We start from the raw sequence: 21272 nt of genomic DNA, 5'->3' as shown, positions 1-21272 counted from the left end.
GTGGATGGATAGGAAAGGCCATATCTTAGAGATGTTACAGAGAAAGAATTGACAATATTTAGATATATCTTGGATATGAGGACCTAGAGAGAGATTCAAGTCAGGCTATGGGCCTGAGTGATGGGCAGGTTGGTCGTGGTGGTGGTCAAAGTGATCAAGAAAGGAGGTGGTGAAATCTCCAAGGCTGAGGCATTAGCATTTCATGTTTTCCTGATTGTCAGGTATGTTGTTTTTGTACATTGTCTTACTAAACCCTGTACATAAATTGGTTAGTCTCTAAGGTGCCACTAGTACTCCTTTTCTTCCTGTACAGATTGAACATTTTAACTGAACATTGAAACCTGACCAGCTAACATGTTAAAATTTGCCTAGTCTACTTTGGGTTTCAATGCTTGTGTTAATACACCTTTATTCCTAGTGTAGACAAGTCCCTAGCATAGATGAGCCATCAGCATTTTAAGCAATGTCATCTAACCACTCAGAGCAAGGCTGATTGACAAGGTGCCTAAAATGTTAGTATGCATCCCAGTGTTGTAAATGCTGGTGGAACTGAACTGGTGGTGTTAATAGAAGAAATAGTCTGTAAAACCTTCTCTAGTGTAAACAAGGCCTACTGTCAGGGAAATAGCACTTGGCTAGCAGGAACTGTGCTCTGTGTCAGTCAGAATAGTGTTTTAATTGTAGCGTATTCATGACGCAGCTGTAACAAAGTCACTACAGAAGGATTGTAAGACAACAATAGTAGCAATGTGTGGCGAACTCTTGAATTTGAGGGAGGAATGTGGTGTGGCTTTCCTTGTACTACCTCATCCTACAATTTAATACAGATTTTGCTATGAGATGCAATGAAAGGTTAAAGATATTCAGTAGTCTGTTAAACAGCTGCTTTTCTTTCTAGGTCAAGGTTTATCAAAAACTCAGAATCATTTAAGCTTCATAAATTAGAAACTGAGCGTTGTCTACATGCCACTTTTTTACTGAGACTAATAGTATATTTCTGGGCCAAAATCAAAAGTATTCAGTTACATTCATATCCCTATAGAAAGTTCTCCCAAATGAAGAAAAAAAAACCAAAAAACCCCACCACCAGAAGTGAAACTTCAGCTTCTCCAAGTTCTCTTTAAAGCCAATTTTAGGAACTTACAACTACCAAGGCTGTATCAGAAACAGCCAGGCATTTTATGTAACTAGACATTCCTTTCATGCACCAACAATTTGATTAATTTGAAACTACTTTTTTGTTTTGGGTTCCAGACCAATATTCTATTATGCGTCTGGTTGTTAGATGACCTGGAAAAGGAGTGTTCCGCATGTTCACATATAAAAAAGGTTTCATGTCTTTTTTAAGATTCTAGCCCCTCTCCCCCCGCCCTGCCCCACCAGTTCTTTTAACCAGGGCTCCTTGTGAAACTAGAGAACTGGAGTACAAGGTTATTTTAGTATTTAATACAACATGGGCAGAGGTGGACTGCTCACATTTTCAGAGCCTTGCACAGATACAAATTTATATCAGTCAATATTAATCGGTATGAGCGGAACCACAGGGCACTTCTGGGAACTGCAGCGGCGAAAGGAGCAGAAGGTGGGGGCCGCCACTCCCAGGAGCTAGCACCCCACGCTGACAGCTCCTCCAGCACAGCAGTACTGCCTCCCGCCTCACCCACTGAGGTGGGCCCCAGGTTCACCAGCAGCTGTCCCTGGTCTTGCTCTTGTGTTCATGCGGTGCGCATGCCCCCAGAGGGGAGATGCAGATAGCTGCGTGGAAGGGCTTGGGGCGGGGCTGCGGGTGGTACAGCTGCACCAAAGGAGCTGCAGGCGCAGGGCACTGGCTCCTGGAGCAGCAGCCGCTCCACATTTGGCTCCTTTCACTGCTGCCCTGTGGTTCCATGGATACCAATTTATATCCACAGATATCCGCATCTTCTGCATCAGTTAATTTCTGTAACTCTTTGACCTGGGACAAAGTTAAAATTCAGTGTCTTTCTTTTCTTTTTTGTTTTAGGTCTGCATTTTTATTTGAAGTGCTGTAGCTTTGTAAAGGGGACTAGTGTCCTGAATTCTTTTGACAGGTATGTTGCTGGAGACTGCATGTAATCTTCCTCCTCGACCCGGGTGTGTACACACACTCATGCTTCCCCTTCAGAGTATTTTCCCCAACTGGAGGCACAGGGATCTCAAATGACTTTTTCTAAAGTGTTGCTTCATGAAGGTACCCTATTATGTGAGCAGTAGTCCCTGCCCCCTGTGAAAGTACAAAGACATCATGCAACCTACTCCCTGCCTTCCCAAATATTTCTAAGGAAAATTCATTTATTTTCTAAGGAAAATTTATTTAGCCCCATCAGTATATCTGTAGAGTAGCTTCAACTGCAGAATAAAACATACACATTATTCAATGGACCCAATAATACAATGTAGCCACCAAAGTGACCTTTAACTGCAGTTCCAACTATGTTTCAATGCAAACCATTTCAACCTAAAACTGATGCCTAACATACATCAAAAGCATTACCTTCAGTTACAAACTAGTGTTTTTAGCTGTAGCCTACTTTTATCTGCTTACTTTAACCTAATCCTGGCCCTGATGCAATAGCTTCTTGAGTGGACCCAAGAAAACATTGCTGGTAGAAAAGAACGGAGAGCAACTGTTCAGTATTAAAATATCTAGGAAAGCAGTTCCCACAGAGAAGAAATAATGAAATCCTTAGGGCCCCCACAAGTTACAAACCAGACCACTATAAAATTCTGGTAAAACTCCACTTGAAGATGTTCTCTTCTTAGTTATTAACCTAGGCAACAATCCTTCAAAAGTTATGCATGTGCGTAAATCTTACATACCAAGTAATCCCACGCTATGAGCAGTTCCCTATTAGTGGGTGCATATGTCTTTGCAGGACTGGGGTCATAATTTTTCACATTTAACTTCCCCTCTACCTCTCTCTTCCTTGTTGTGAAAGGAAGAAACTGAGTTTAAAGTTGTCATTGAAAGTGCTCATGAAGGCAGTACAATTGAGAATGTAATAGTTGTCTGTTGACCAATGGTCCATCTCTTCTGCTGGACAGTTGCAGATGCTTCAGTGGGAAGGTCTTTTTATGTTTTTAAGAAAATAACTACGCTTGGCAGAATTTTATTTTTCATGTTTGTTTTTTAAGCATTTTTTTATTTTTATCAATTTATTTTCACAGGTGCAGAAAATACTAAAGGTCAGACAATATTTAATAACTTCCATTGTTGTATGCGGTGGTGTTGTAGCTGTGTTGGTCCCAGGATATGAGACACAAGCTGGGTGAGGTAATAACTTTTATTGGACCAACTTCTGTTGGTGAGAGTCAAGCTTACACAGAGCTCTTCTTCAAGTCAGGAAAACGTACTCAGTGTCACAGCTAAGTAAAAGACGGAACAGATTGTTTAGCATAACATCTGATGAAGTGAGCTGTAGCTCACAAAAGCTTATGCTCAAATAAATTGGTTAGTCTCTAAGGTGCCACAAGTACTCCTTTTCATTTTGCGAATACAGACTAACACGTCTGTTACTCTGAAAGCTAGCATAACTAGCTGACGCATATGTAAGGGACCATCTGAGGTGAAGTGGCCCATTAACACCTGTCTAGTCATAAGGCCTGGCCTGTTAACACCTCTCTAATCATCATGGCTCACAGTTGTTATCAGGGCAATTAATGCACTGGATGAGGTACACCACATGTGATATGCATGTGTAGGACCCATGAATCTTGAAAAAGTGTTGTGGGAGGTGTTGATCATTGTAGCAGTAGAGATATGTCTGCAGGTTTTGCATCTGTTGTTCTGGCAAGATCTGATGCTGCTTGGAGTTTGTGTGTCCTGGTTTGTGAGGAGTTTGCTTCTGATGATGAGCTTGGAGAGGCTGAGGAGTTGTTTGAAGGCCAGAAGAGGTGGTTCAGGAAAGATTTCTTTCAGGATGGGGTCCCCATTAAGTATGGGTTGTAGCTATTTGGGTTCTAGTGTGGGGTGTTAGGCGACAACTAGGGGTAGGAGAGCTTTTTATTTCTGTAATAAGCAGGTTTTCTCTGTGTATTTGGGTGGTCTGTTCTATGATGCAGCTTACTTCTCTAGTGGATAAAGACATTGGGTTTATGGCTTATTACAACAAGCTATAACTCACTAACCCAACCCTCCCCACAGCTAGCTCCCCCTCTTCCTTTCCCTCCCTGTGACTGGAGGGGTGTTAACAGGCCACTTCACTCTAAATGTTCCCTTGAAATGTGTGTTAACTAGTAATGCTAAACAATCTGTTCCACCTTGTATTTAGCTGAGATGCTGTGTACCTTTCCTGGATCTAAGGAAGAGAGAGATCTGTTACTTCACCTACCTTGTCTCTCTAATATTAAATAATAGTTGATGTTGAGACTCAAAGTTAAAACTTTATAACCTTTGAAACACAAATTGTCAACATATGTCGAAATATACAAAGTAAATAGCCTTAAATAAAACTCCAGTAAGTTCTCAAGCAGCATTTTTCTTATTTTGCCTATTTATAAGTTTCAACTATTGGTAGAAGTTTTTTTTTTTCCATCAGTTTGTGTGTGTACAATGAAATTAACACTTATGGATAAAAAAATCCTTATGGACCTAAAATAATATAGCATAATGGTCAGTTTGGCAATAAGAGACCTATGGGGAAAACTGATAGTCTGTCATGCACCGTGAATATTAATATCCATTTTCATCCTATCTAGTATTGGATATTAGAATAAATGTCTAATCTTGCTTTTTAAGTTCTTTGCTATGACATCTCTTGGCAATTAACTCTGTGGGTTACATATGCAGTCTCTTAAACTTTAGTTTTCTCAGTTTTCCCTTATGCCAAAAGTCAGAAGTTGGGAATGGGCAACAGGGGATGGATCACTTGATGATTACCTGTTCTGTTCATTCCCTCTGGGGCACCTGGCATTGGCCACTGTCAGAAGACAGAATACTAGCCTAGATGGACCTTTGGTGTGACCCAGTATGGCCGTTCTTATGTTCAAAACTTAATAACAGCAGCTTAAAAGTGTAGGCTTTTAAAAAAAAAAAAAATTTTTAGTCACTTGCCTGATTTTAAAAAGTGCTGAGTACCTAGCAGCTCCCATTGAAGTTATTGAAAATCTGGCTACTTGCTCAAGACCTTAACTTCAGGGACCCACTGCTTTAAATCTTGGCCTTGGTTTTCCTACAATAGATGCACCCAATCAATCTTCCCTGTGCCATATATTATTTTATAAAATCATGTTACTGCTTATTCTTTTCACTAACTTGATCCTTTTGAGATTGTTTGCTTTAAGGACTAGAGTGAGTTCATGCAACCATCTAATGCTTAGAGGTAGATGTCTTTCTGCATATCTGGATAAACTGGGCAGCTAAGAATCTTATACATGATTCAGAGACTGTTTGCAGAAGATTTAGATAGATATTTTTAAACAAGAAGTTAGAATTTGCTGAATGGAGCAAAGATTTCCAAGATCCTAAAATCTCCAGTCTGAACTTGTTTATACCCACAGTTTTACCTTGTTCTGATGCTGAAGATGACCCACAAAAGAGAATTTGGGGTTGTACACTTGTTTCTTTCTGATATATAAACAGACAAAAAGTGGGGTTTTAAAGGTATTTTTCTGCTTATTTAACCTTAGAAATAGCAGTTGTCTGGTCTTGCTGGAATTTTGACATGGAGGACTCTATGCATATGGACTATTACTTTCTTGGCCCTTAGTTGAAGGCGTACTGTTCAGTTTTTCTTTCAACTGTTTGTTTTAGGTGTTCGTGTAAAAATATTTGTTAAATAAAACAGACTTTTAAATAATATTTTAAAAACCGCCACTCTTCAGTTAGTCAGGTTTAATTTTCATGGATTTGCTGGTGTCATGAATTATTCTCTGGTAATCCATTAGTCTTCCAGGGCAGACAAGGCCTGAATTTCTAATATTCAGTATCAAGGGGCAAAACTGCACAAACCAGCTCTTCTTTTTGGGGTTAAAACCAAGCAAGAAAAGTTATAGCCCCCAAAGAACAATTTTTTTACAACATTCTGAGAAAAAATGGGGTTGTAGTCATATGAGATTCCATATGTAACCTTAACTGTAGGGTTTGCTTCTGTAAATGGAAAATCTGTATACTGTTAATCTGTGTTCAGAGAACTTTATCAAATAAGACGCTTACCAAAAAATTAACCTTTGGCTGTTGTAGCAATGCTTCTCCACTTTGTAGTTATGAAAACTTGCATAGCACTGGTGAAGTACTAAAGATGAATCATAATGCTGCATTTTTATCCTTGGTTTGTAAGGTTCTGGTACTTTGCTGTTTGAGTCAAGGTTGTATAGAGGGGAGGGAAAAAGATCTTACCCAATGTGAAGAAGCTATCATTAAACGTAACAGGAAACTATAATCTTATGCAACTGAATTTTTATTTATCATTCTGTTAACCACAAATTTGCAGAGGGAAACCTATATTACTACTAAGAGTGCTATTGTATGAGTTAATAGGTAGATATTTTTTTCTAGTTTTCCTGAAGAGTGTTTCAGAATAAACTGTATTTAAATTGCTTTTGAGTGCATATTTGGAAGTCTTCGCTAATGTCAGTGTATCTACTCAAATAGTTACTTTCAAACAATTAGTCCTAAATTGAAAGACACTTAGAAGTCCAAATAATTGCAAAGAGTAGACTTCAGAAGAAAGTGAGCAACTGGACTCCAATCTGAACTTTGCAGGTGTAACAGAAACTAAGGAAGATTCTTTAAATTATGTTTTAGCTTAATCTTTAAATGTCTCCTAATTAAGCTTGCCTACAGTTTTACAGATGCAAGCTTTACAATTCTGCTGGCATGAATTGGTATCTTCTGCATGTCAGTTTAAAAGTTAGTGTAATGTGGACTTTAAAAATATAGGCACGATAGGGTTTTGGAACTTGTTTCCTTTTGAGTTCAACTATCTTGAATGGCTTGTGTTGGTGCTGACCCACTGTGATATGGTGACAGTTTCTCAATAGTTGTCCAAATATAGCCATCTCTATAGATACAGATTGTCAACTCTGCTTCCATTGAGAGATCTGGCAGGAATTCCCAAAGGTAATCAGATTTGATCCTATGGCAACTGCAGATGTGCCTCAGGTACACCACTCTCCAATACCTATTCTTCTTCTTTTGTGTGCTTGCTCATGTCCATTCCGTATTAGGTGTGTGCACTCACCCAATGCACCACTGCCAGAAATTTTTCCCTTCGCAGTATCCATAGGGGATCAGCTCTGGTGCCCTCTGGAGTGGCACTCACATGGTGCAATATAAGGGGCGCCACCAGCTCCCCCACTCTCAGTTCCTTCTTCCTGCCAATCACAGTGCTGGAACGTCCTCTGCTTCGGCTAACATTAATTCTTCTCCATTCTTGTGAACTTTGCAGAACCTGTAATTTAGCTGTATATAGTTAGTAGTTGAATTAGTTACCCTTAATAGTAGTTCTTAAAGCCTTTGTTAGTCCCGAACGGCACTCAGCCTGGGGACGGGGCATGCTTTAAACCCTGTGATTGCTGCAGACAGTCCATACCTGTCAGCAAGCCCCATAATAGCTGTCTTAGATACTTGGGCGAAAGGTATATAAGCGACAAGTGTCATATTTGCAAGTCCTTCAAACCCAGGACTAAAAAAGGAGTATGACAACCACCTTAGAGCACTTCGCATGGAGTCGGCACTCACTCCGGCACTGGAGCAGAGGTCCAACTTGGCACCGCTCCCCATCATGAGGGATGTCCCGCCACTGCCTGCTGCCCAAAGTCGTCACGCCTCAGTGCCAGAGAGGCAAGTTCAGCAGAACCCTTTTCGGTCCCCGGGCATTGGACACTAACAGCAGGATTCAAGGCATACCTCACCGGTAGTCTGGCACAGACCCACCAGTGCACCAGCCTCCCTGGCAGGAACGCCTAGACCAACCCTTCACGCCACCAAGAGCTCAGTAGAGATCCTGGGAATATTGGGGGATTGAAGCCACCGGTCACCAGTATTCCATCATCAGACTCCAAGACAGGGATTGCTGTATTCGGGACAATACTCCCGGCAACCATCCTGTGATAGCTCCCAGTCCCGCTCAATTGAAATCGGGGTGTTTTTTTCGTTTGTTTGTTGGTTTGTTTTGTTTTGTTTTTTTCCCCTAGTTCTGCTTTTGGTCTGGAGCTCAGCTACTATAGTTATGGGAGCCAATAAAGACTCTAGATAGCTTTTGCTGTTCACCTCTCTGATGTCATCCCAGTTGCTTTGCTTATCCCTTATCTTTAAGCAGTGTAGAAGATGCTTTTTCAGCACATAAGATGCACTCATCTCAACTAGATATAGAAGTATGGCCATGACACACTGGGTTCCTCGCAACTACTCTTAGGAATTTTGCATTGAAATTGCATCTTGTCTAATGAACATTCTGGTCTGGAGAGGTTGTGTGAGTCTTTCTTGATGGATCATTGATGCTGCAAGCATGTGTTTTTTGTTGGGTTTTTTTTTTTCCCCTTCTCTCCTCCCCTGCCACCTTTTTTTGGTCATTTGCAGGTCTGATGAAAGATAACCTAATGGCCTGAAGAAGTAGTCAGTCTGTAGCTGGATGATACCCTGTAATTATATATAGTTGAATTACATAGGATGTGCCATCTGGTCCAGATGCAATTCACCATCATGTCCTGCAGCATGCCTAAAAGCACTCCTGAGCTCCTCTACGCTCATCATGTAGCCTTCAAGGCAGTCTGAAACAACTAGGGCCTTGAAGGACCAGAATCAAGGTCGCTGAGCTTAATCTGGTGCAGATTAGTGTCAGTTTAGCTCATTTCATTTGACGGTAATGCAGTAGATTCACTTATTACTACAAGAACAATAGCTGAACTGCTGCCAAGCTATAATGACATTTTGGGGCAGAACAACCTTGGCAGCTAAATTCAACCCCTTAATGCCAGAGACAGGCAGAGCAGCCATGTCATTATCTTTATGGACAAACCGTTGCTTTGTTCTGACATCAAGACACACATCTAAATTCAGATAATTTTAAGGGAATAGGTTCTGTTACGGAATCCTTCTAGGGATGCCCAAATGTCTTAGCCAGCAGTCTATTAAACATCTCTGTCCACCTTTTTTTTTTTTAACCAGGAGGTTTAGCCATTCTGCTTACTACTTGGGTGGTGGTTTTAAAACATGGGAAGAAATATCTTATCCTTCCCACTAAAAAAGAAATGCTGCTGTTTTCATGTTTGAAGCCAGGCTATTCATTCTCTTTCCTTCTGTAAGCTGCAACTTCTGGGTTCCATTTGTTTTATTTTGGAGACACCCACATGTAGCTATTCAGTTTCCATATATTTGAATCTGGAGATGGGTATCTCCTGGAGAAAAGATAATTACTTGTCTGTAATACTTGCTTGCTGAAGATGGTCAGTTTTGGATTAACAGTCCCCAACCCTGACTCTGCCCTCAAATTTGGTGGTTCTGTAATTTGTATGCACACATAATTTGCTCCTTCTAAGGGTACGTCTACAGTACAAAATTATTCAAAATTATTCTATTCGAATTTTCGGAAGCAATTTTATACATTTGGTCTTCTGTGTCCCCACTAAAGCACGTGAATTTGGCGGAGTGCATCCACAGTACCAATGCTAGCATCGAATGTCGGAGTGGTGCACTGTGGGTAGCTATCGCACAGTTCCTGCAGTCCCTGCTGCCCATTGGAATTCTGGGTTAAGCTCCCAGTGCATGATGGGGCAAAAACATTCTCATGGGTGTTTCTGGGTGTGTGTTGTCAGTCGCTCCTCCCTTCGTGAAAGCTACAGCAGACAATCCTTTCGCACCTTTTTGGCGTGCAGATGCCATACTGCTTTCAGCAGATGGTGCACCGCTGCTCTCCTGCTGCTATGAATCTACCTAGCACTTCCTCTCATCTTCCTATGTAATCTCTAGTATCTACTTTCTCTTCCTTATTGAACGCTTCCGCTGCCAACTCTGCTTTCCCGCTCTTGCTGTGCTATGGAGCTTCTCCACGTTGTCTGTCCTGGGCTCCTTCCTCCGTGAAAGCTACAGAAGACAACCATTTCCTGCCTTTTTTTGGCTGTCGTGAACTGAACAGCACCTCTTCCGCTGCCACTCTGCTCTCCTATGTTTCATGCCCTTTTTCCAGGATTACCCGTGCAGGCGCCATAGCCATGGAGCCAGCTCAGATCTCCACTGCAGTTTTGACCATTGGAAATACCTCGCGCATTATCCAGCAGTATGTGCAGTACCTGCGAAACCGGGTGAGGAAGCGACGACAGCGCGATTACGATAGTGATGAGGACATGGACCGGATGTTCCTAGAAGCACAGCATGTGGCGATTGTGAGATCATGGTGGTATTGGGCCAGGTTCATGCTGTGCAATGCTGATTTGGGGCCCGGGAAACAAGCACAGATTGGTGGGACCACACAATGTTGCAGGTATGGGATGGTTCCCAGTGGCTGAGAAACTTTTGTATGCGTAGGGCCACTTTCATGGAACTTGGACTTGCTGTCCCCTGCCCTGAAGCACAAAGACACCAAAATGAGAGCAGCCCTCACAGATGAGAAGCGAGTGGCCATAGCCCTGTGGAAGTTTGCAGTGCCCATCAGCTGCCGGTCAGTTGGGAATCAGTTTGGAGTGGGGAAATCGACTGTCGGGGCTGCTGTGCTGCAAGTAGCCAATGCAATCATTGACTGGCTGCTATCAAGGGTATTGACTTTGGGAAATGTACAGACCATTGTGGATGGCTTTAATGCGCTGGGGTTCCCTAACTGCGGCGGGGCGACAGACGGAACACATATCCCTATCTTGGCCCCGGAACACCGGGGCGGCCAGTACATAAACCTCAAGGGGTACTTTTCCGTGGTGCTGCAAGCACTGGTGGATCACAAGGGACATTTCACCGACATCAATGTGAGATGGCCAGGAAAGGTGCATGAAGCTTGCATCTTCAGGAGCTCTGGTCTGTTTGAACAGCTGCAGGAAGGGACTTACTTCCCAGACCAGAAAATTACTGTTGGGCATGTTGAAATGCCTATAGTTACCCTCTGGGACCCAGCTTACCCCTTAATGCCATGGCTCATGAAGCCGTACACAGGCACTCTGGACAGTAGTAAGGAGCAGTTCAACTCTAGGCTGAGCAAGTGCAAAATGGTGCTAGAATGCGCTTTTGGATGTTTGAAAGTGCGCTGGTGCAGTTTACTGACTCGGTTAGATCTCAGCACAACCAGTATTCCAATTGTAATTGCTGCTTGTTGTGTGCGCCCCAATATCTGCGAGAGTTAGGGGGAAACCTTTATGGTGGGGTGGGAGGTAGAAGCAACTCGCCTGGTGGCCAGTTTCACACAGCCAGATAACAGGGTGATTAGAAGAGCGCAGCAGGGCTCTCAGAGAAGCTTTGAAAGCCAGTTTCATGACTGGCCAGGGTACAGTGTGACAGTTGTTTGTTTCTCTTAAAGTTACCCACCATACATTTTTATATATATATATATATATAATGAAAGGAAATAAAGTCACAATTGTTTAAAAACCGTTCTTTATTATTTGTTGCACAAAACATTGAGAGAAATCAGAAGCAAGACGGGGGAGGGGAGGTACTGGGTTGGGCGGGTGGAGGAGGAGGAAAGGATAAGTCCAGAAACCAAATAAAAAATTAGGATATGTCAGCTTTCTGCTGCTTGTGCAATTCTCTGGGGTTGACTGTGTGGGTCCCCGTAGCCCACCTCCCTCCAACCCCCCCCACCCTGTTCTTGGGCATCTGGGTGAGGAGGCTATGGAACTTGGAGAGGAGGGAGGGCAGTTATATAGGGGCTGCAGCGGCAGTCTGTGGTCTTGCTGCCTTTCCCACATTAGATCCACCATATAGTGGAGCATGTCAGTTTGCTTCCCCCATGAGCTTGACTGTAGCATCCTGCCTGCTCTCATTGTGCACATCCCTCCTCTCTTCGTATTCATGTAACGCTTTACATGACTCCACAATTGTATGCCTGCACGCATTCAGCTGGGCCCTATCAGTGCAGGAGGACTGCATGAGCTCGGCAAATACGTTGTCCCGAGTTGTTTTTTTCCGCCTTCTAATCTAGGCCGGCCAACCTCTGGGATGGAGTAGATAGGGACCAAATTGAAACATTTGCACCTGCTGCAGGAGGAGAAAAAGGGAGGGTAGTATTTTAAAAGATACATTTTTAGAGAGCAAAGGGGACACTGTTTCTCAATGAAACAGGCAATTCATTGTACACAGCACATGTTCTTTCTGTACAAGGTCACATTTTGCCTCTTCTACTGAAGTGCCTGCCACTTTGGTGTGAGTAAGCTGCCACATGCGGCCGGGCAAGCCCTAGGGGCATGCAGGATTCTGCTTCTTTTGCATTGATTTCAATGCTTTCAAACTGCCGGTCCCCCTTTCCCATAGCAAGCAATGCCTGGTGGGTTTGCCATATAAAAGGAGGGCCTGTGGTCTCTTTAGGATGATCGCTTCACACAACACCCTCTCCCCCACACACTCACCTACTGCGGGGCTCCGATGAGGCTCTGAGCAGGGACAAGCCCTTTAACCTAAATGCGAACAGCCCGGTGCAGCTGGGTTTCCCCCCACCGCATGGTTCCGATCAAGCTCTCACTCACCAGAAGTGCCTTCTCCAGGGTCATGGTCCGGGAGCATGCCTTGGGAGTGGGGGGAGGCTATTGGCTCCAGCGTTAAGAATAGTTCCTGGCTCGAGGGAAAAACTGATTCCCCACTTGCTGCCTGTGCACCGTCGTCCTCCTCTTAGTCCTCCAAAAATTCATCCTCCTCGCTCCGTGCTACTTCCCTCTTGCAGGTGTCCACGGACAGTGATGGGGTAGTGGTGGCGTCACCCCCCATAATTGCATGCAGCTGACGGTAGAAGCAGCATGTATGGGGCTGTGACCCAGAGCACCCGTTCGCCTCCTTGGCTTTTTGGTACGCTTGCCTGAGCGTCTTGATTTTTGTACAACACTGCTGTGTGTCCCTGGAGTAGCCTCTTTCTGTCATGGCCCTGGAGTCTTTAGCGTACGTATTTGCATTTCTTTTTTTTGGAACGTAGTTCTGCCATAACAGATTCGTCTCCCCAGCATGTGATGAGATCCAGTACCTCCTGTTCAGACCATGCTGGAGCTCATCTGCGAATCCGGGACTGCATGGTCTCTTGTGATGGTGGACTCTGCAATTGCCTGTGATGGTGGACTGTGCTGATGGTGACCAAAGAGGAAATTCAAAAGTCCCCGGGGCTTTTACTGTCTACATAGCTAGTGCATTGGAGTTGAGTGTTGTCCAGAGTGGTCACAAGGGAGCATTCTGGGATAGCTCCCAGAGGCTGATAACGTCGAATTGTGTCCATAGTACCTGTAACCCGGAACTGCAATCTCAATTTTAGCGCTACTCCACTTGCTGAGGTGGAGTACAAAAATCGGATTAAAGAGCCCTTTAAATCGAAAAAACTGGTTTGGTCGTGTGGACGGAATCAGTTTTATTTCAAAGTAACTCAGCTAATTCCGAAATAACCGCATACTGTAGACCAGGCCTTAGAATTACCACTTCTTGTTTCAAAGGAAACCTCATTTGGGCTTTTAGGTACTTTCCCAATACAATAATAAACTGACATTGGATTGTAGGTGTTGGGAGTAGGAGAGCATAGCAAGTTTTTGAGACATACCTTTGGATGCCTCAGAGGCTCAAATCTTCAACTATGGGAGTTCCTGACTGGTCTCATGCAAGAAGCGTTGACTCAAAAATGGGAATCCGTAGAGATGGCTGTACTTAGGAGAGCAAGAATTACAGGTAGGTAATCTTCTCTCTCCTTTTCTTTATAGGTTTGGAAGAGCAACATTCTAAGATACTGAAAAATCTGGACTTTTAGTTATATACTTCCTAAAGAAATATAAAGCGTTGAAAATTGTAGCCTCCTTGCAGTTTATTTTATGGTATTTGTGCCTCTTACTTTTTTCTGTATTTTATATTCAAGAAACAGCATGAGCACAGTAAGTATTTTCTTAATGAAGTAAATGCATAACTGATTATCTAGTTCTTTATCATTTTTAGACTTGTAGCCACTTGTGCCATTTCAAAACATAATGTGTGGTCTGAACAACCTGAAGAAAACAGATTGTAATAAAAGTAAATTAAGATGCAATGTAATCCCATATTCTATCCTGATTAAATTTAATATCTCTAGCTATTGTTAGTATTACTCAAATAAATAAACACCCTTAATGTTGGGGAATAGTCCTGTTTTTGTCCAAACTAACTGAAGAAGTCAGTTTGAATCTAACAGTTGATGTAATCATGAAATAGCCCTCTTGATCACCAGTGATCACAGAAAGCACCTTTCCTGCCTGGCCCAACTGGTAAGAAGCATTGTGGTGATGCCTTTACTTTGGCATTTCCAATTCAGATATTGGAATGAATCTGTACAAAACCATGTATGCAGTTAGCAGCAATTAAAAACATTCTATCAAGATCAGGTCTGCATTAATACTAGCTTTTAAAAAACAAACAAATATTCTTTTTTCTCTTAGACTCAAAGAAAACGTCGTGGAGGAGCCATCAATTCTAGGCAAACTCAGAAACGAAACAGACTGGTAGCTTCAGCGACAGAAATGGCTTCAGAAGCAGAGCCAATAGAACTTGAAGAAAGCGGTAAGCCTTATTTTTTCCATTTAAAAAAAAATTTTTTGCTTCTGGAGTGTTGGGAGCCCAGTTCACATGCAGAGGCAGATTATGGGTTTGGGGGTGGTCCCTCCCCACCTCTTCTGCCTGCAGTCCCCCCTGTCTCCCCACCCCCCCAGGCTCCTGCCTCCCACTGTTCAGATGTACTTTTATCAAAGTAAAGCTTCCAAATCCAATTCTTAAAGGGGGGCAGGGGGAGAAATGCTCATTGAAGGATAGCCAGTACAGAATATTGGTGTCCATCGAACTTCCTAATCCTAAACAGTTTAGAGGATGGGTAGAAATTTGGTCTACTATTATTCAGGCTCGGACTCTTCAAGATAGAGGCCTTCAGACAACTTGTTTCTCAAAAAAGTAGCACAACAGCGTTAGAAATGTAGAGGCTTTTTCTTAGCCTTCTGAATGTACCCACGACATAGGGAAGGATAGCAAAGAGAGGTCCTGGTGGCCAAATTTAGGCTGCTAGGTAAGAGATTGAAGTCTAGGGCCTCCTTGGTAACATGCTCTGAGATGCTTCCAGTTCCATGCACAGGGCCAGTTACGCAGAATTGCAGGCTCTCAATGCATAGATGAGACAATGGTGTAGGGAGGAGGGGTTTAGACTTATTAGGAACTGGGGACACTTTTGGGAAAGGGGGAGCCTATACAGGAAAGATGGGCTCCACCTAAACCAAAATGGAACCAGATTGCTGGCACTTAAAATTCTAAAGGTCATAGAGCAGTTTTTAAACTAAGGGTTGGCGGAAAACCAACATGTGCGGAAGAGCACATGGTTCAGACAGAGACATCCCTAAGGGGAGGATCTATTAATGGAGATTCTCTATGTTCTAGTAAGGAGGAAAGGATGGAAAATGATAAAATACAAGTAGGTCAATGAGAAACAGTCAAATAAAAAAAAGTCCCATTCAATTACATCATGTAATGGCAGACAGCTAAAAGGTGACAAGTTTTTAAAGTGCTTATGTACCAATCCTAGAAGTCTAAATAATAAGATGGGTAAACTAGAGTGCCTCATATTAAATGAGGATATTGATATAATAGGCATCACAGAAATTTGGTGGCATGAGGATAATCACTGGGACACAGTAATACCAGGGGTACAAAATATATCGGAAGGACAGAACAAGTCGTGCTGGTGGGGGAGTGGCACTTCATGTGAAAGTGTAGAATCAAATGAAGTACAAATCTTAAATGAACCAAACTGTACCATAGAATCTCTATGGATAGTAATTCCATGCTCTAATAATAAGAATATAGCAGTAGGGACATATTACTGGCCAACTGACCAGGATCATGATAGTGACTATGAAATGCTCAGGGAGATTAGAGAGGCTATTAAGATAAAAAACTCAATAATAATGGGGGATTTCAACTATCCCTGCATTGATTGAGTGCATGTCACCACAGGACAGGATGCAGAGAGAAAGTTTCTTGACACCTTAAATGATTGCTTTTTGGAGCAGCTGGTCCTGGAACCCACAAGAGGAGAGGCAATTCTTGATTTAGTCCTAAGTAGAGCACAGGATCTGGTCGAAGAGGTGAATACTGCTGGACCGCTTGGTATTATTGACCATAATATAATTTAACATCCCTGTGGCAGGAAAAACACCACAGCAGCCCAACACTGTCACATTTAATTTAAAAAAAGGAAACTACATAAAAATGAGGAGGTTAGTTAAACAGAAATTAAAAGGTACAGCGCCAGAAGTGAAATCTCCGCAAGCTGTGTGGAAACTTTTTAGACACCATAATAGAGGCTCAACTTAAATGTATACCCAAAAATAAAAAAGCATAAGAGAACCAAAAAAGAGCCACTACAGCTAAACACCAAAGTAAGAGAAGCCGTGAGAGGCAAAAAGGCATCCTTTAAAAAGTGGAAGTTAAAATCTAGTGAGGAAAATAGAAAGGAGCATAAACTCTGGCAAATGAAGTGTAAAAATATAATTAGGAAGGCCAAAAAAGAATTTGAGGAACAGCTAGCCAAGGACTCAAAAAGTAATAGCAAAAAAAGGTTTAAGTACATCAGAAGCAGGAATCCTGCTAAACACCCAGTAGTGCCACTGGACAATCGAGATGTTGGGGGAAGAGATTCGTTGTTAGATCTTTTGAGGCAAAGTAAGCAGCAGTGTCTAGAAAGTGATAGAATTGCACCTTCTCTTATTTGACAGTGCATTTGAAGGTTCATGCAGGCCTTCATAAAAGGGAATACCTGAAGTCAGAACATTTAAAGCATGATGATGGGGAAATTCCTGGGTATTACCAAATAAATTTCTGTAGAAACAGTGTTCCTCTCTTCACAGTATTAAAGTAATACATCCAGTTTTATTGATACTTGCCTCACACAAGTTATCACACAAAAAAAGTTTAAGAAAATGAAGTGTGTGCACGGCGTGGGGGGCGGGGGAGAACAACCGCTGCAGTTTCTCTGTTGCTGCAAATCAAGACACGCAAAAGTAGTATTAACTCTCCAAGCATTTTAATGAGGGTCGAGAGCCTGAGAGAAGTGTTCAATGTCTGTCTTAAAGGAGAAGGGTGGGGAGGGAACACAAACTATCAGCATTTAGTAAATGGTAGCATTCTGTCGGTTCATGCCTGACTCTTGTTGTGGAGTGGCAGGTGCTATACAGCTCTACATGCATGATCTTGACTCTTATCATTGTATTTTTAAGCTGGTGAAGAAGTAGTAGATCTCACATGTGAATCTTCTGAACCTGTAGTAGTTGATCTAACTCACAATGATTCTGTTGTGGTAAGTAACTGTCGGTGCACTTACCGAAATACTCTGGTCAAATTAGGTTAATGCTGTGCTTCTTAGAGGTTAGAACTTGGAAGGCAACTAAAGCCACAATTAGATATCCCAGACTATGTTATCAAAATGGTCTGATAAAGGTAATGCATTGATGGTGTAGGTAAACCCAGCAGCCATTATTTGTATAATGCATCTCCCACAGCCTTGGACACTAGAACATCTTACAGGGATTATACCAGTGCACTCCTTGAAAAGTATCTTCGTGAAATGTCATATAAAAATGCAAACTAGAGTCAGTAATGTCCCTCTTTAAGCACAAATTTCATCTGTGTTTAAATGATAACATATCAGGCTTTTTATTAAAAAATAAAAGTTCTAAATAACTGAAAACTGCCCATTTCTTGTTCTTGAACACACAGTTCTGAATAGTGTACATGATGACCGCCCTCAGTGCATGTTCCTAAACGATAATGGAGTACTGTCAGTGTTACTTTAAATCGAACGCTTTGAGGAAACTTGCTTCGCTACTGTGTCAGGCACTTGTGGAGGATAGTCAGGACTTTCTGAAAGGGCATATTGGTAACCTGCTTGAAGTAAAGAAATGTGGAAGATTGTGGGTTTAAGATGTTGAATAATATTTTATTGAAATGGATTTTCTACTATCATTGTTTCAAGATATGTGCATCAAACAAAATGGATATATTGAATGTCAGTCTGACAAGAATTGGGGACATAATGAAAAGAGATGGTAGACCAAAACTTTAAAATGGATTCCTAAAGTTCAGCTCATTGGTCCTTAGTTTGACACCTTCCTAAGTGTCCTGCCTTGTGAACATGCATTGACTAGGTGCTCATCACTTTTGAAAATATGCCATTTTTGAGGTGTCAGAATATGGACTAATGAGCTGAACTTTATGTGGGGTTTTTTTTTGTTGTTTTTTTTTAAATTGACCATATTTTTTGTAGTATGATGCGACAGACAAAAGCTCACCTATATAGATATGGAAAAAGAGTTTACTACAACAAAAGTCTTAAAGCCCAAAATTCAATATCAATTGCACAGAAACCATGTTTCATGATACAGCACTCAGGTTTAATGGAAAACTGAGAAACTTGTTATAGTACACTGTAGATGCAGTCAAACTGCACAGGAAAAAAATGCTATCGGATGAACGAGATACAAGGGTGGGATTTTCAAAAGTACTCAGCATTGGCCTATTTCTGCTCCTGTTGATGTAAGTGGTAAAGTGAGGTCAATGAAGTAGTTCTGAAAATCCCACACAAGTTGTCTGAGGAAAATTAATCCCTTTTTGAAGGGCTTCTAAATTTGTTGAGCTTTCAATCCTAATATTGACTGAGAATTGCAACTTAAAACAAACTACAGTACTGATGGCTTGCATCTGTTACCGTAGTACGGGTGATGAACTGTTAAGTCACAACAAGATTTTACGTTATCTTCCATGAGGGTGCATGGCCAACACCATTAGCTTGACTTCCAGAGCTGGTGACATGTTTCCAGCAATTCACATGATTATTGCTCTACCTCATGCCTCCTGGCTCTGCTTATACAGCTACAAACAAATAAGAATGAACATAGCTATGGTCTTTTGAGATGTTTGTCTATAATGCATATATGTGCACAACAAAGTCTAATTGTGTTTTTTTTATTCTCTTCTCTCCCTCTTGTTAATACAAGATTGTTGAAGGTGAGTAGTCATGTTTCATGTATTCCCAACTGATAACAGAATTGTGACCATTTTGTAATGCTGTATGGTATGTGCACACCTTGCTACCTAGAATACGCTTTCCACCAGCCTCCCTTTAAAATTGTCTCACTTGTTTGTCTTCAGGCATATATTGCTTATATTGTCAAACTAAACTAGTCAGTGAAACCAAATCAAATGTATTGTTTTTAATTACTGGTAATCAACGTACTCATGCTAAGGAAACACTCCCAGGGTTTATACTACTAGTTTAATACAAAGCCTGAAGATTTAATGTGCTGTATCAGCACTTATCTCACGAAATAATCCCAATGTTGTTATTGTCCCTTGATACAATTCTCAACACTTTTACCACACATGGTAGTGGATATAGTTTGGGAAAATAGAATAAACTTGAAGATATAATAATTCGTTGGTCTGCAATAACTTGGCCAAAATCTCAAATGCTCCCTCCAATTGGACTTCACAGTCCCCTGGCATATGTACATGTGGTGGGACACTACTACGGCTTTCTACTAAAGTCTTTATAGAGAAATGCTCATTTCAATACTCCATATATTACAGACACAAAACTTAAAAGAACATTAAGTTTGCAAAGTCAGGAAATGCCAAAAGTACAGTTGTCCGTGCAATCTTTCTTCACTCCCCTTGTTCATAGGTATGATAGTTTTCAGTTACCTGATCAGATTATACATTTTCCACAGAACCTCTGTCTCATTCAGTGCACTGAATGATGATGCACAGGAATGAATCAAGGTTAAGTGGTAAATTATGCTGTTGTCTGTTGGACCTTTGCCTCTTGCCTTTCAGAAATTGAAATGTATGTAGTGAATGAGGCAGAAGACTCCAGGGAGAGAGGATAATCTCGTGATCTATGGCACTGAATGCTGCCCTGGAGTATTTGATTCTATTCCACCTTTATCTGATTCTGTGGAATTTACTTAAACCAAATTTTACAAAGGTGGCCATTAATAGTGTGCTCATTTTCTAAGTGCCCAACCTGTGATAGTTGAGGCCTGACTCCTGGATGTGCTGAACACTCTCAGCTGCAACTGAAGTCAGTGGAACCTCTATTCTGAATATACCCAGTGCTATAAAATGCTGAATAGTGTGAAAAATCAGGTCCTTGGGTCTCAAGTTGGGCATCCTACCAATGAGATTAGTGAAACAGAAATTAAAAGGTACAGCATCAAAAGTAATATCCCTGCAAGCTGCATGGAAACTTTTTAAAGACACCATAATAGAGGCTCCACTTAAATGTATGCCCCAAATTAAAAAACATAGTAAGAGAACCAAAAAAGAGCCACCATTGCTAATCAACAAAGTAAGAGAAGCAGTGAGAGGCAAAAAGACATCCTTTTAAAAAGTGGAATTTAAGAGCTAGTGAGGAAAATAGAAAGGCATGTAAACTTTGGCAAATGAAGTGTAAAAATATAATTAGGAAGGCCAAAAAACAGTTAGAAGAATAGCTAACCAAAGACTCAAAAAGTAATCTCAAAAAAAATTTTAAGTACATAAGAACAGGAAGCCTGCTAAACAGCCAGTGGGGCCACTTGACGATCGACATGCTAAAGGATCACTCAAGGATGATAGGGCCATTGTGGAGAAACTAAATGAATTCTTTGCTTTGGTCTTCACAGTTGAGGAGGTGAGGGAGATTCCCAAACCTGAGCCATTCTTTTTAGGTGACAAATCTGAGGACCTATCCCAGATTGAGATGTCATTAGAGAAAGTTTTAGAACAAATTGATCAATTAAACAGTAATAAGTCACTAGGACCAGATGGTATTCACCATAGGGTTCTGAAGGAACTCAAATGTGAAATTGCAGGACTCCTAACTATAGTCTGTAGCATGTCATTTAAATCAGCTTCTGTACCAAATGACTGGAGAATAGCTAATGTGATGCCAATTTTTAAAAAGAGCTCTAGAGGTGATCCTGGCAATTACAGGATGGTAAACCTGACTTCAGTACCAGGCAAACTGGTTGAAACTATAGTAAAGAACAGTATTGTTAGATGAACATAATTTGTTGGCGAAGAGTCAACATGGTTTTTGTAAAGGGAAATCATGCCTCACCAATCTACTAGAATTCTTTGAGGGGGTCAACAAGGT

The 21272-nt window shown here is 41.6% G+C and overlaps 1 protein-coding gene across 3 annotated transcripts in view; it reads left to right on the top strand.

Annotated features, from left to right (window-relative positions):
• Positions 1–21272, top strand: part of RNF4 (ring finger protein 4) — a 38908-nt gene that overhangs the window by 1797 nt on the left and 15839 nt on the right. For 2 of the 3 annotated variants that reach the window (XM_084626976.1, XM_084626977.1), the window contains 6 exons: positions 2003–2069; positions 3187–3204; positions 13831–13998; positions 14536–14656; positions 17356–17435; positions 19132–19141. In XM_084626976.1, the coding sequence (XP_084483102.1) occupies positions 13939–13998; positions 14536–14656; positions 17356–17435; positions 19132–19141 (271 nt within the window). In that variant the 5' untranslated portion in view covers positions 2003–2069; positions 3187–3204; positions 13831–13938. Of the gene's footprint in view, positions 1–2002; positions 2070–3186; positions 3205–3264; positions 3288–13830; positions 13999–14535; positions 14657–17355; positions 17436–19131; positions 19142–21272 lie in introns of those variants that run through there. The other variant, XM_084626978.1, reaches the window with a different exon arrangement.

Source organism: Lepidochelys olivacea (genome assembly GCF_965140295.1).
Source record: "Lepidochelys olivacea isolate rLepOli2 genome assembly, chromosome: 4".
Taxonomy (NCBI): domain Eukaryota; kingdom Metazoa; phylum Chordata; order Testudines; family Cheloniidae; genus Lepidochelys; species Lepidochelys olivacea.
This window is presented reverse-complemented; position numbering and strand designations above follow the sequence as displayed.